This window comes from Brachypodium distachyon, chromosome 5 (genome assembly GCF_000005505.3).
Source record: "Brachypodium distachyon strain Bd21 chromosome 5, Brachypodium_distachyon_v3.0, whole genome shotgun sequence".
Taxonomy (NCBI): domain Eukaryota; kingdom Viridiplantae; phylum Streptophyta; class Magnoliopsida; order Poales; family Poaceae; genus Brachypodium; species Brachypodium distachyon.
Genome location: NC_016135.3, coordinates 24,587,331 through 24,600,802, shown reverse-complemented (window position 1 = coordinate 24,600,802; position 13,472 = coordinate 24,587,331). Strand labels below are relative to the sequence as shown.

Here is a 13,472-nt window from a genome sequence, read left to right as displayed (position 1 = left end):
TTCACCAACCTTTGGTCCAGGGCCGGGACAGTATTTATGGCATCTGATTTCCGTAAGCTTTTTGCGTCATGGTAGGACTGAGAGCAGCTAGTGACGAGTGAGCACTGTGTGCCTACCCTTATCTTTTTCACCGGCCGGCCGTGTGGAATTTCTCATCAGTATGGAGCGATTAACTTTCAGCTGCTACCCATGTATCGGGGTCTCTGATGGGACTTGCTTGCAATTTTGTAGAGTGCGCCCATCACGTCAATCATTTCACCTACGACCTTGCTAGGGGATGGATCAAACTTGGCTTGCAAAACAAGAGCTCGTCAGCTTGAATTCTTTATGCATACTGCCAGCAACTGCAAAAATACCCGGAGAGATGTGAATATGCATGTAGCGTAATATGCTCCCTCTGTTCCAAAATGTAGCCATAGTTTTTGTTGATTGTCAAACTTTTTAAAGTTTGACCGAATTTATAGCAAAAGAATCAGCATACATAGTGTCAAACCAACATACTATGAAAATATATATCACGGCGAGTCCAATGATCTTCATTTGGCAGCATGGTTGTTGATAGTTTTTGTTATAAGGTTGGACGATCAATAAAAGTTATGCGCCTACAGTTTGGAATAAAGCGAGTAGGTAACTCAATGTGCAAGGATTTAATTAGGAAGGGGCAAATTACTAAATGGAGAGGGGTAATGATATGAAGATACTGAATTGGGAGTTTGGGACCAATCTTTTTTATCTCCAACAATAATTTACTTGGCATCTGGTGATTACCAAATGTAGACTTCTTGGAGACTAGACAGAACCCCGGGTAGTAATAGTAAGGTGTGTTTTTCCTTCGAAAAAGAGGCTGCACCCCCAACCTTGCTCGACTGATATACACGGCCTTTTTATCATTGCAGTTCTATAGATATTATGGTAGTAAGGTATATTTGTCCATAGAGAACTGTCAGCTTTCTAAAATGCGGTTCAAACTGCCGATTTATAAATAAATTGTCCAAATTGGAATTAACTCAAGCAAACTTGTCAGGTGAAACCACCACCCTAAGTGTATTAGAAACCAGGCTATAGAACTAGATCTAGTTCAAGGGAACTTTTGAGAGGGCCATGGGAAAGCAACCACGATCTCTCTCTCTTAAATATCTTTTTCTGCACTTGTGCTTAAAAATAGGGTGACGTATCAGGCGAAAAACTCTATCTAGTGAAAATTGTCAAATCCTAGTCATTATATCTCATATAAAACGGATAGATAAAAGGTGAAACTTCTAGTCGCTCAAGGCCTTATTTGGTACAAGTCAAAAACACTAAAAATACGAATGAGCCATTTGGTAGGCTTGCGGGTTACAAGAGATCATCCCAAAATATATCCACAAAACACCCCAATTTTCATGTCAATCAAAAACATTCCACCACACACCAGTGTTTTCGGGTGGAATGAAAGTTGAGAGTATTGGTTGAATACCCTCTGAAATTCAGGGCTAAAAAGTACACTCCCGCGAAACAAGGCTAGCTAAATGTATTTTATGAACCCCCCTCTTGATTAGGGTCTAGGTTTTTTTCATAAATGCGTTTAAGTGATTAGAAATGTTGTTTTTATCTGATACGTTCATTTAAAATCTAATGGTTATGATTGAGAGTTTTGATTTTTTCACAAAATTATAGATTTTCACGAGACTTTCGTAAAGAAAATATCGTCCATCAGCTGAATTTGTTTATTGGTTGCTCATGTGCATCGGTATGAGGATTAAGGACCACATATATGTCTAGCAGTTTTTTTTTTATAAGCAGGAAGGTCGGACAGGAACCTTACCTAACAATTACTCCAGCTAGCTAGCTAGCTAGCGAGCGCATCGCAGCAGGCCCTCGGAACCGGAGCCAGAAGAAGAAGCCCATGCATCTTCCCCGCGAAACACGCAACGCATGCTCTGCCATGCAATCGTCGATCGCATCGCACGCGTGGGAAGTTTGACGACGTGGTCAGCAGTCAGGTATAGGCTGGTGGCGCCATGCAATGGAGAGCATGCCGTCCGAGTCCAAGGAGCGGCCGGCGCCCATGCGTGCCAGGAAAGCGCATATTATGTGTAGTACGCGGCAAGGGAACAAAGGCGTCAGTCACCTCCATTTTGTTTGCTTTCGTGGGCCGGCTCGACCGATGAATTATAACGATGCCTAGGAGTAGTAGGATTACGTACGCAGCATCTAGCTTTGCCCGTTGCTCCCCCCGGCCACCACTGAGTCACTGACCACCTCGATGTCCCGATCTGAACCCAGCGTGCGTGCGTGCGTGGGTGCCATCCATCACAGGCCACACATAATCAGACGGCCGGGAGCCCGGGATCGATCTTTCAGGGTACGCACGCATGCATCCGTCTCTGATCGGCCGCACGGCCACGGGGATGGGCTTATGGGCCGTCGATTGTGCCTCGGTTCGGGGCCTCCAGCAGGTCCTTCCCTGTTAAAAGGACTGGGCCCCTGATCACACTACTTAAACGGCCTACGGCCCTGTGTAGATTTTCTTTCTGCTGCTGTTTCTATACGTGTCACCGAGTCAAAAAAAAAAAAAGGCGACGGGCATCGGGATGAACTTGACGCGGCACGGATCTCAGAGAGGAACCTGATCCCTCGTCGCCCCCTCGCCGTCAGCCACCGGCAGCTCAGCTCACCTGCTCGCCCGCCAGTCGCCCCCCTCAACGAGCAGCAGTAGAGTCCTTCTGTCTTGGGAGCGGGCGGTAGCGGAGAAGAGGAGGAGGAGGAGCTGGTGGTGGTTCTCAGAGTCTCCGCCATGGCGAGCTCTTCTTCCGACCCAGAGAAGCTCATGGCCAAGGCCGACAAATTGCAAGTCTCCTCTCTCCCTCTTGCCTCTACCTCCCTCGCCCCCACTGGATTCCCTCCTTTCGATCCGCCCGCTGTCTGATTGCCGATACCGTCGAGGAAGGCGAACTAATCGAGGTGCTGCTGTTGAATTAGAGCCTCCTGGATCTGTGCCTGATCTTAGATGGGGCGAGGCTAGTTTTTTCCTGCATAATTTTGGGGATGATTTAGGATCTCTGTGCGATCTCGTAGTGGTTGGTAGAGATAAGCTTGCCCAAATGCTACTGCTTTCCCTAGCTGTTCCTGCACGAGTTTTGCTGCAGTTTGTTTACGTCTGTGCAGTGTAGTCTCCTGGATCATTTATTCACATTCCATTAACTTTGGAAATATTAGCTGCTACTAGCTAATTTATCACATTCAGCCATTTAACTGGCGCCAAATCCACTGTACTACTAGCTAATTTACCACATTCAGTCATTAAACTGGGGCTATTTATTATCAACCTCTATTGTAAGAGAGATCAGAAACAGGAGCACCTTGCCTTCCGTAAGAGTAAACCTCTTGTTGATCCTTGCCTCTGAAGCATTTATGGGTTTGTTTAAAACTGACATTTGTGCACAGCATTGTTTACACGTGCAAACCATAACCAAATAATACATGGAATTTCAGAAGATTTTTCTTTCCTCTCAAGTCTCAACTGCGTGATAATTGCCGCTACGCATAAGATTCAGTATTTGCATTAACAGGTTCTAGTTTAACGTGTGAGTGTTTGCAAGTATGCTGATTTTCCTATTGTTACTGCTGATACTTCATCAAATCAACATCTGTTAAAATAAATTCCTGCTCTGTCCATCTCATTGTAATTATGTGCTAAATAAATATGAACATTCTGTTTCCTAATATATTCTTTTGCAGAACAAAACTGAGCTTTACAAGGTGGAATGCTGACTGGAAGACTGCTACCTCCTTGTATGAACAAGCCGGTGGGTAACTTTGTTTGCCATCTTTGTCTACTCTCGTTGCCTATTTGTTCCCTCCGGTTCATGTAATGAAACTTCATCTCCACTTTAAAGCAATTGCTTATAGGTTCAGAAAGGACAATGAGAAAGCAAAGGATGCATTTGAGAAGGCTTCAAAAGGACAAGAAATGATCTCCTCGTATCCTTCAGAAATTTCTGTATGGCTGTTTTATTTTCACATTGTTGAACAAAACCACCGAATGTACCCTTAGCTAGTTCATATACCATGGGATGCTGCTAAGCATATGGAATCTGCTGGCGCATTAGCCAAGGAGCTTGGGCTCTGGAATGAAGTTTCAGACTTTTATCGCAGAGCATCAGAATTTTACCGTGAATGTGGAAGATCACAACCTGCCTCCGATGCTCTTGCAAAGGGTGCCAGGTAATTTATCAGTAATCTGATAAGTATTCGTTCTGAACCTTATTTGACTAATTATGATAAAATCAGTGCCTTGGAGGATAAAGCTCCAGAAGAAGCAATTAAATTATATGATGAGGCTTGTGCACTTCTAGAAGATGATGGAAAGGAGCAGATGGCTTTTGACTTGTACCGTTCTGCTGCAAGTTTATATGTTAAACTTGAGAAGTAAGACTACAGAGATCAGTTTCTCTTAATTACAATACACTGGAACCTATCATTTTACATCCGTATCTTTGTCTTGCATGATTTTCTTGGTTTCTTTCAATCTTTAATTTTTTTTACGGTCTTTGTTTTTTACTTAAGTAAGCAATCTTCTAAGATAAATAAGGAACAATGATCCCAAAACTCTAGGGTAACACTGGGAGTAATGCAATAACTTCTAGAGTCAGTCCTCCACCATGAACAAAGAAAGTGGACTAAGCTACTTTGGTTTGCTCTTGCCAAAGTACACCAAATGGTTGATAATAATAGGTGGTATGTTCACCAGATTTGGTTCCTACAGTCAAGGGCTCTGGTGCTTGCATGATTAATTCTATCTTTGTTATTGTGGTTTGTAACTAGTTCACCTTGTAACTTTTCAAATAAGAATGCTGTTCGATGCATCAAACATTAGGTGGGCAATGGCTTAAATTTACTGTGTACTCAAATAAACCAGAACGTTTGATCCTATGCAGATTGTTGAACAACTATTTCTGTATATCGATTGAGTCTCTGTTTTCGTTTGGACAAAACTAATATCTTTCTCCCATGCTTTAATTACTTACAGTTACCTTTGTTGTTCGTGATGGTTCTTTTTTTCTTAACAATTGCTCTGTTTTGACTTTTGAATGATTAGAGATTGCATAGTTGAATTCATCCCTTTCATGGTTCTTTTAGTTTTACTAAAACCTATATCAGATATATCAAGCTGTACTCCCTCCGATCCATAATAAGTGTCTTAGATTTAGTACAACTTTGTACTAAATCTAAGACACTTATTATCGATCGGAGGGAGTAGCATTTTTTGTTCACACCTTCTCTGTCATCTTTTTTCGGATATTATGCATGTATGCACAACTTAGCATCTTTAGTAATCTAATTTATGTACTCACCTTGTGTTTCGTCCCATCTTTTGCCATCTCTAACAGGTATTCGGATGCGGCTGGATTCTTTTTAAGACTTGGTTCAGCTGCTGATAAGTGCAATGCCATCAACAGCCAATGCAAGGTACTCCCTCCGTTCCATAATTCTTGTCTCCAATTTGCCCAAAAGTGGATGTATCTATTCCTAAAAAATGTCTAGATACATGTAATATTTCGACAAGAATTATGGAACGGAGGGAGTAGTATTTACACTAAGATGTGCTGAGTTAGTTATACAAGATACTCGAAAAATTATGCAATGAAAACTGAAAAGTTTCTTAACTGACAATAGCATGCTATTTGATCCTTGAAGTTTACCCCTAATAAAATAATGTCAATGAGCAAATGGAAATGAAATATTAGACCTTGCTTGTTCAATAAGCAGTTACACGATTTGAACGACCTTTTTTTATTCCAAAGTTATTTCCTGTATGCAGGGTTATCTGAGTGCAATCATCATCTACCTTTACGCACATGATTTTCAGCAAGCTCAGAAATGCTACAATGATTGCTCAGAGTAAGTCATGCATTGGTGGTACCATGGTCCATGGTGGTTAGCATCAATAGGGAATGTGTATATGTGTATATTTCGTGTTATGATTACCAACTTTCTTTCCTCTCCTTCTACATTGCAGGGTTCAAGCTTTCCTTAATAGTGACCAGAATCGATGTGCAATGAAACTGTTGTCTGCTTACGAGGAAGGTGATGCTGAAGAAGTCAAACGTGCTGCTCAATCAAATGTCATCAATCACCTTGACCATGTGGTATGTCTTTCGATTTCCTTAGTTAAAGGCCCATCGTTTGCTGAACTATATCTGCAATCTTACATCGCCTATATGATTATATCTGATTATGCCCTATGACGGTGCATGTGCTAGAACGGCAAACTAGGAGCTCATGCATCATACAGATTCTATCAACACTATTCTGCTATCTTGTGTGCTTCAGCAGTAATCCCATTGGATATATTGCATCTGTCATCAAATTACTATAGGATCGTTCATTGTTTTTTGTGCGCGCAGTACTTTAGTTTGAATTCCATCTGCTATAGTTCTTCCTGGTTGCTTGTTTAGAGATTTACGTGAACCATCACTGCAGGTAATTCGACTCGCAAAGAAACTACCAACAGGTGATCTGCAGGCCATCAAGAAAGATCTAGCAGCCGATGACGACAGGGACTCCTTGGACGAGAATGACCTAACTTGATCCCGAACTGTCCGTTAGATGCAGAGAGAAAGAAATCTATTGAGTGACTCAAATCACAGCAGTCGTGAACAGGAAAGTTTGTAAAAATACACTTTGTGTTATGTAGGAACTTTTAGGCTGCATCTGTATCATGAAATTTCCCTCATTCCCGCTGTTTTGGGTCTTTGCACATACCACCTACCATCTATACTCCTATACTGGTCGCCTGATGCTGTTGGCATAATTATTTGTTTGATTAATTACCTTCAATAATGTGAAGTACTACGTACGTGTGACTCCATAACTCCGGACTTGATTGTACTTGTCAAGTTGTCAACCAAGTTGCATGACACGCCAGGATGTGATCACATATGACTAATATAAGTGAAAAAGTTTTACATAGATGATGCAGCATGTTGACATGCCTACCGAAGCAGGCGACGACCCAGCACACTGACAAAAGTATTACTACTGTAGATTACACACACGAAGGTACTTGAGAAAAACGCTGTGGCGAACTGGATGATACGGAGTAGTACTACATATAACGATTTAAGGACATTTTCCTGAAACCCAGAAGCTAGCTGCAGCCTGCAAGCAATGAAGCAATAACATGATCATGGTCTCATGGAGAGTTGTTGGTGGCCGACTTGTTGGCGGAGCCGCGAGCAGGAGGGTTCCCAGGAACGAGGGGCGGGAGCACCGGGCTCGCGGGGCCGCCGCCAACGGCTGGCACAGGCAGCGGCACCGGCAGGGTGGGCACCAGAGGCGGTAGCGTCACTGGCAACCCCAACTGAGTCTTCATCTCGTCCACGCCACCACTTGCAGCAACAGCGCCAGCGCCTCTTGTTGCTGTTGCTGTAGGTGCGCCGTGGCCCGGCTTCTCGTTCAGCTCCCTCCCTTCGCAGGAGTGCTGGAGCAGGAGGAGCGACGCCGCCATGGCCAGTAGCAGGAGCGCGGCGACGACGGCGGGATCACGACGACGTCGTTGCCCGGCCATTGTTTGCCTTTTGCCAATTTACGCTTTTGTGTTGTGCGGTTGTGTGTTCTCGTGTTTTGTTTTCAACTTTTGATGAGCAAGTACGTGCGTTATCATCTTTGCTGTGCTGCCATTTTATAGGCGAGTTGCTTCTTGCTTGTGTGCAGTTATGCACGGGGTGTGCCATGTACAAATGCCATGCATGGGCGTGGAGCTGGGCAACAGGTGTTGCGAGGTGAAGGCCGCGGTAGTACGTACGCGGCGGCGCCCGTGAGACGCGCGCGGTCACGGGCGATGAGAAGATCAGGTATGCATCGCATACTCGCATGGCGCCATGGCTGTCGATGACTCATGTCTCGCGCATGTGGGCAGGTCGGTGGAACTGGAATGGGGCGGATGGCTTCGTTTGTCCGCGATCGATCGGCTCCCGGCCGGGGCGTGTGGCCACATCCACCACCGGATGGCATGATCGAACTTGGTCACGGACGCGTGGGCTATACTATGGCATCGCTAACTTAATGATTCTGCGTTGCTGGCTACGGATCAACAGATTGGATATCTCTCCCAGTCACCATCTTACCGTTTCAATTCGCCAAAAAAAAAGTGCACGCCAGAAGGGGTGATGATAGATAAATTATATACCTACATTGTGTGGAAACCGACCTTAGCTCAGTTGGTAGAGCGGAGGACTGTAGTGTTCGCAGATAAATCCTTAGGTCGCTGGTTCGAATCCGGCAGGTCGGAATTTTTATTTTTATTTCTGTTTTGAACGTTCATGTACCTGTGTTTTTTTACTTGACTTGCTTGCTTCCTCACATCACACACTCCGTGCAGGTGCAGCCAAGTCCTGGATGTATATGTTGCCACTTGCCAGTGCCACAAACGGCGCTACGTCGTCCTCATCGACCGCTGTCCGCACCGGTGCCAATGCCATGGACAAGACACGACTATCCATGCACTGTTATTTGTTGCGCAGCGTGGCCAAGTTTCGTAACAGACTCCCAAGTCCCAATTCCCACAACAAAAAAGAGGAAAAAAGGTTTGCGCTCCCAACACATCACGATCTGATGGTTTCACAGACCAGTATCAGGTGTCGGTACCTAGCGGCTACTGTCTGACTCTGACGGACTCCGGAACCGAATTGCTGCCTTGTGAAATATACTCCCTCCGTTCCTACTTCTGAGCACCAGCAATTCTTCGGAGAATTGCACACTATCATTCCTATATGCCACTTAATTAACACAGCAAATTGGGTTCAAAACTTAAGCCCCCCTGCTAAGTTGAGAAAAAACAAGCCCTCGTCTAGACCAAAGTGTCAGATAAATCCGAGCATTAAGTTCGCTCCCAAGAAATTCCACAACTAAACATCATGTGATAACAAAAAAAGTTTGTGTAGAGCACTGAACTCAAACAAGGAGTGAATATCTACTCTTACTTATATCATGCCATCCACCACTGTAAAGGTTCATATCATAGTTCATAATATAAGATTGATCTCGTTCTCTACACCACAACTTTGTATGTGTTATTATATCATGCTTCAGCCAGTGGATGCCAAAATCAATGAAATGTAAAACAACGGAAAAGAAAACCTATAGTATGATTCTAAGCAAGGGATGGGGAGGCATTCTCTGTATCTTCTTCCAGGTGCTGCAAGTTATACATTACTCTTCTGTGGCTACCTGCAAAGCGTCTATTGAATGAAGGGCCAGTTTCCTGAAGGCTGCATCACTGCACAAGGATCCATGAACCTGTGTTGGAAGAACACCGTCGAATCTGAACCTACTGAGCACTGAATCAGGTCAACCCATATCCGCCAGGGTGTGTCTTCTGCCATTTCCATGCGGTTGCAAGGCTTTCGCGAAGATCTGTGTGGCGAGCTGTCCAGTTCAGCTCGTCGCGGATTTTGGATGGGTCACTGTAAACCTCAGCATAGTCTCCTGGTCTCCGGGAAAGTAATTCGACCTTGATGGTAGCTCCGGTCGCCATCTTGCATGCTTCTACGAACTCATGCACCGACCTACCTGATAAAAACATAAACAGAATAGATGTTCAGAAACAAGGTAAGTGTATATATGATCTTAGATAAATGTGCTTTGTTGATGTGATTATTGATCGTTCAACAACCTTGCCCTGTGCCAACATTGTAGATTCCAACTTTTTTAGGCTCTGCTTTACCAAGAGCTTTGACATGAGCATCAACAAGATCTGTGACATCTATGTAGTCCCTTATGCAAGTTCCATCAGCAGTCGGGTAGTCAGTTCCTCGAACCTGAAAGGGGAGATAGAAAGCCATATACCGTGATTATTTTGTAATTTCAAACTGATGTTTGCCAGAATGAGCATGTAGAGTATACCTTTAGCCCTGGAATGGTTCCTGATGCTGCATCGAAACAAGCACCAGAAATCCTTCCGTGCTCACGCAACTCTGGCCTCGGAGCTTCCCCAAGGCGTCCCTCAGGGTCTGATCCAATAACATTGAAGTATCTAATCCAAAAGAAATGAAAAGTGAGTTTTCTCTATGGATTATAGTTTAGTAGTCTATGCTAAGAGACAAACCTTAAGATCATGACAGCCATGTCCGATTTCTTTGAGAAATCTAAAATTATGTCCTCTGACATCTTCTTTGCCTTCCCATATGGATTGATAGGATTCTGCATGGCAACAGAATTATTTAGCATCAGATCATTAACAGGTAGTGTATTTTGGTAAAGAAAAGTGCATGCACCAAGAAGCCAACCTGAGGAGTTGTTTCGGTAATAGGCATTGTGTCAGGCTCACCATATGTTGCGCAAGTACTCGAGTAAATCAAAGTTTTTACATTATATGCTGCCATTGCCTCAAGCACTGTCAAAGTATTTGATGTTATGTTGTGGTAGTACCTGTTACACCAGACAGTCAGTGTTAGCATACATTATTTGACAATGAGTTATTAAGAAAAATGCCAAAAATAGATGACCTGTATTCACATTTATTTTTCATTTAATTGCTATAATAGGCATACAGATGGCCATAGTTGGCAGTTTGTTCCAACAATAGAGGAAAACAAATTTACTTTGTGCCTAAATATTACACAGGAAGGTACACAACAAAATGACCTCTATTTCAAGAATCATCTAGTGCTTAGCTTTCTAGCATGAGTATTCTGAGCAAAACAAGGACACTGGCATATCACATGCGTGCATTAAACATCCTACCTGAGTGGCTCCTGCGTGCTCTCACCAACATAAGCAACAGCAGCAAAGTGCATAACAGCATCGAATGCGTTCTCAGAAAACATTTTGTTCACCTGATAATCTGTTAAGTGCAAAACAGACCTCACCAAGGCATAGATGTACGTATGGAAAACTAACTATAGTGATCAAGTTCATTTTCTAAGGACAAAGGATACAGCTTTCGGATCGCCTAAATCAGTGTATATAAATTGAAGCCTCCCAGGTTCTGGAAATAACCGTTGAAGAACTCTGACAGCCCCCATGTTCCCTCTAGAAAGGTTATCCTGTGAAGATCAGATGGCAGAAAATGCTATAAAATACAAAAAAAAAACACAGTTAGGAATAAAAACACAAATTAGGATAAGAAATTTACCACAATGGTAACTCGGTAATTGTCCGTAAGGAGACGAAGGGTAGCATGCGAGCCGATGTATCCAGCACCTCCTGTCACCAGCACATGAGTCACCCCAGTTTCATGGCGAGAGAACTGCAGGACAGGTCAATACATCAAGAAAAACTCTCCAGTTTGAAAGAGTGAAATTGCAAAAGTAAATAATTGTAAACTAGTAGGTTGAATGGCAGTCTCATTTTTTTCTAGAAAAATTGCTGTCCTTGTATGGAATCATGACTGTACTTAATCTAAAACTGGGAAAATACCTCAGAAAAAAAGAGGACGGACAATTGACAGTAAAAATTAGATGGCAGATTGAGATGTTTCTTCTGATCACCTTACTGGCACTTTTCCTCATGGAATCAATATATTAATGTTCCATGTGGAACTTGAATGATGACAATAAAATCAAGGCAGAAAGGAAGAATCATGACAATGCCAAGTTGCCAACTCATCAGCAAGTGACAGTGACATAGGCAAGTTGGTGAGAGAGCACATACCACACTAGTACCGCCGAAACCAGGAGACTGTTTCAATACAAGTATGCACATGACAGTGAGGGCGGCAGCCACAGCGACCTTTCCCACGAAATTAGGTTTGCGTCTCGCGATGTCCATACCTGCAAAAGTGATGTAGCCAATTCAAAGTGGTTCCAGCAAAGTCAAAATTGTCCCGGCCCCAACTCTGCGATCACACGTTCTGACATTCATAGGCTAATAATACATAGAAAATTTCATGTTGCAATAATCACGAAGAACAAGCATTGGGTCTATACTCATTTAAATTTCACTCCCTGGTTAACCCATGAATCAGGAGCCAAAACGAAAGGGAAAATGCAGCATAAAACCCCGAAACGAGGAAGAAATTGGCGTCATACCCAGGAGCGGAGCTACAGCGATACAAGGGTGTACATGAGTACATCTGCACACCGCTAGTTTTGGCTAACAAAACTGAATTACGTGTGTGATTCGAAAAAGGGTTTCAACCAAGCAGGCCACTGCTTATTCTGCAACTCCTTCCTCATTTTTCTCCTGCAAAATCCCATTCATCCAGCCACACACGCAGAAAGCACGTTCCTCAATCGGAAATCAATCAGAGAGGCAAGCAGCCGCGCGGCCAGGGGGCGGATCTAGAGCGTGTGCGCTGGCACACCCAGAAATTGTGAAGGTCAGCGGGATTTACGTAACCGCTGGATGAAAGAAAAAAACCTCACCTGGTACCGCAACCGAGGAAGAACGGGGACGGCGATGGAGGCGACGCGCGTGAGAGGCGGGGACGCCGTGGTGACGACCTAGTCGCCGAGGGTCCTGGGATCGCAGAGGAAGGGAACTTGGGGGAGACCGGGAGAGGAGCACGAAGTGAGGTGGTGACCGGGGACGGGGCTTGAGAAAAGGGAGCTGGGGAAATTGAGGGTGCCTCTGGACTTCTGGAGTCTGGAGCTTCCTCCGGTCGTGAATTTCTAGCTACCGAGGTGTGGCTCGCCAAAATATTCACTTTTCTCTTCTCGCCGACGTGGCTCTCCTGGTTGGGCACCGATTTTCTAGCTGGCCGAGGCTACCTTCCTCACCAAACAGGATGCAAGCAGCGTCCCACTCAAATTGATTTGCTTATTTATTTATTTATTCAAAATGTAATTTGGATATTTTTGTTTGGAGATTTAGGGTTTGCTCTAGAAACGAGATACACTGATCCCTGTTGCATCTGTATCGACAAAACCGAGTATATATTTTCACACCAAACACATATCCTTGGCAAGTTTATAAACAATCTTATTTACGACAAAAAGAACATTTTTGAACTGTTTTCTTCGATCTTACTGCTTACTAGTCCCGCACTTGTAACAACTTTCTAGTTAGGCTAAAACCACTATCAAAAAGGTCACCCACGTCAAGTTACATGAGTTATATCCATCTTTACGATTGATTAGCATGCTCCGCCAACACCTCATGCGGAGGATATCATGAATGAAACCATGTCCATATCTGAAAGAATCTTAAAAGTGAGACTTCCAGATATACCAGCATGCCAAGGAGAAAACCTCGACGAAATGTCAAAAAATGTCTCCTTGCATGCAAAACCGATTGTTGCACCAGTCAGCCAAATTTACAAAAAATAAAATAAAAAATCCAGATCCAGATTGTTCCAACCATTTACCGGACTGGATTTTAATCATTTTTTTAAAGATGATAAAGTAATACTGTACACATTTATGTTTCTGCAAATGCAACAAGGATCACATGTTCATCGCTGGAATAAACCAATTTCGGACCGGATGGGTGACCGAAAACACCGCCTATTAACCAAAAAGGTTTGGTTGATTCTAAGAAGAGCAAAG

General features: G+C 43.6%; 3 protein-coding genes and 1 non-coding gene across 4 annotated transcripts; 2 read left to right on the top strand and 2 right to left on the bottom strand.

Moving 5' to 3' along the window:
- The first annotated feature begins 2,533 nt into the window (after positions 1-2,533).
- LOC100843621 (gamma-soluble NSF attachment protein) lies at positions 2,534-6,837 on the top strand. Its single transcript, XM_014895742.2, has 9 exons — positions 2,534-2,829; positions 3,721-3,788; positions 3,879-3,963; positions 4,048-4,206; positions 4,273-4,410; positions 5,373-5,451; positions 5,804-5,883; positions 6,002-6,131; positions 6,466-6,837. The coding sequence occupies exons 1-9, from the start codon at positions 2,777-2,779 to the stop codon at positions 6,571-6,573; spliced, it is 900 nt and encodes a 299-aa protein (XP_014751228.1). The 5' UTR covers positions 2,534-2,776; the 3' UTR covers positions 6,574-6,837.
- On the bottom strand, positions 6,728-7,625 carry LOC104585432. The gene has a single exon (XM_010242129.3). It carries the CDS (start codon positions 7,550-7,552, stop codon positions 7,178-7,180), a length of 375 nt encoding a protein of 124 aa, XP_010240431.1. The 5' UTR covers positions 7,553-7,625; the 3' UTR covers positions 6,728-7,177.
- Positions 7,626-8,189: 564 nt separating this feature from the next.
- On the top strand, positions 8,190-8,275 carry TRNAY-GUA. Its single transcript is given in 2 exon segments — positions 8,190-8,226; positions 8,240-8,275. It is a non-coding gene; the product is annotated as a tRNA-Tyr (tRNA).
- Positions 8,276-8,937: 662 nt separating this feature from the next.
- On the bottom strand, positions 8,938-13,048 carry LOC100836931 (probable UDP-arabinose 4-epimerase 2). Its single transcript, XM_010242128.3, has 11 exons — positions 13,034-13,048; positions 12,351-12,600; positions 11,638-11,756; positions 11,120-11,233; positions 10,923-11,030; positions 10,729-10,820; positions 10,272-10,413; positions 10,091-10,185; positions 9,889-10,018; positions 9,659-9,803; positions 8,938-9,555 (listed from the first exon to the last, which is right to left on the bottom strand). Exons 1-11 carry the CDS (start codon positions 13,046-13,048, stop codon positions 9,329-9,331), a joined length of 1,437 nt encoding a protein of 478 aa, XP_010240430.2. The 3' UTR covers positions 8,938-9,328.
- Between the last annotated feature and the right edge of the window lie 424 nt (positions 13,049-13,472).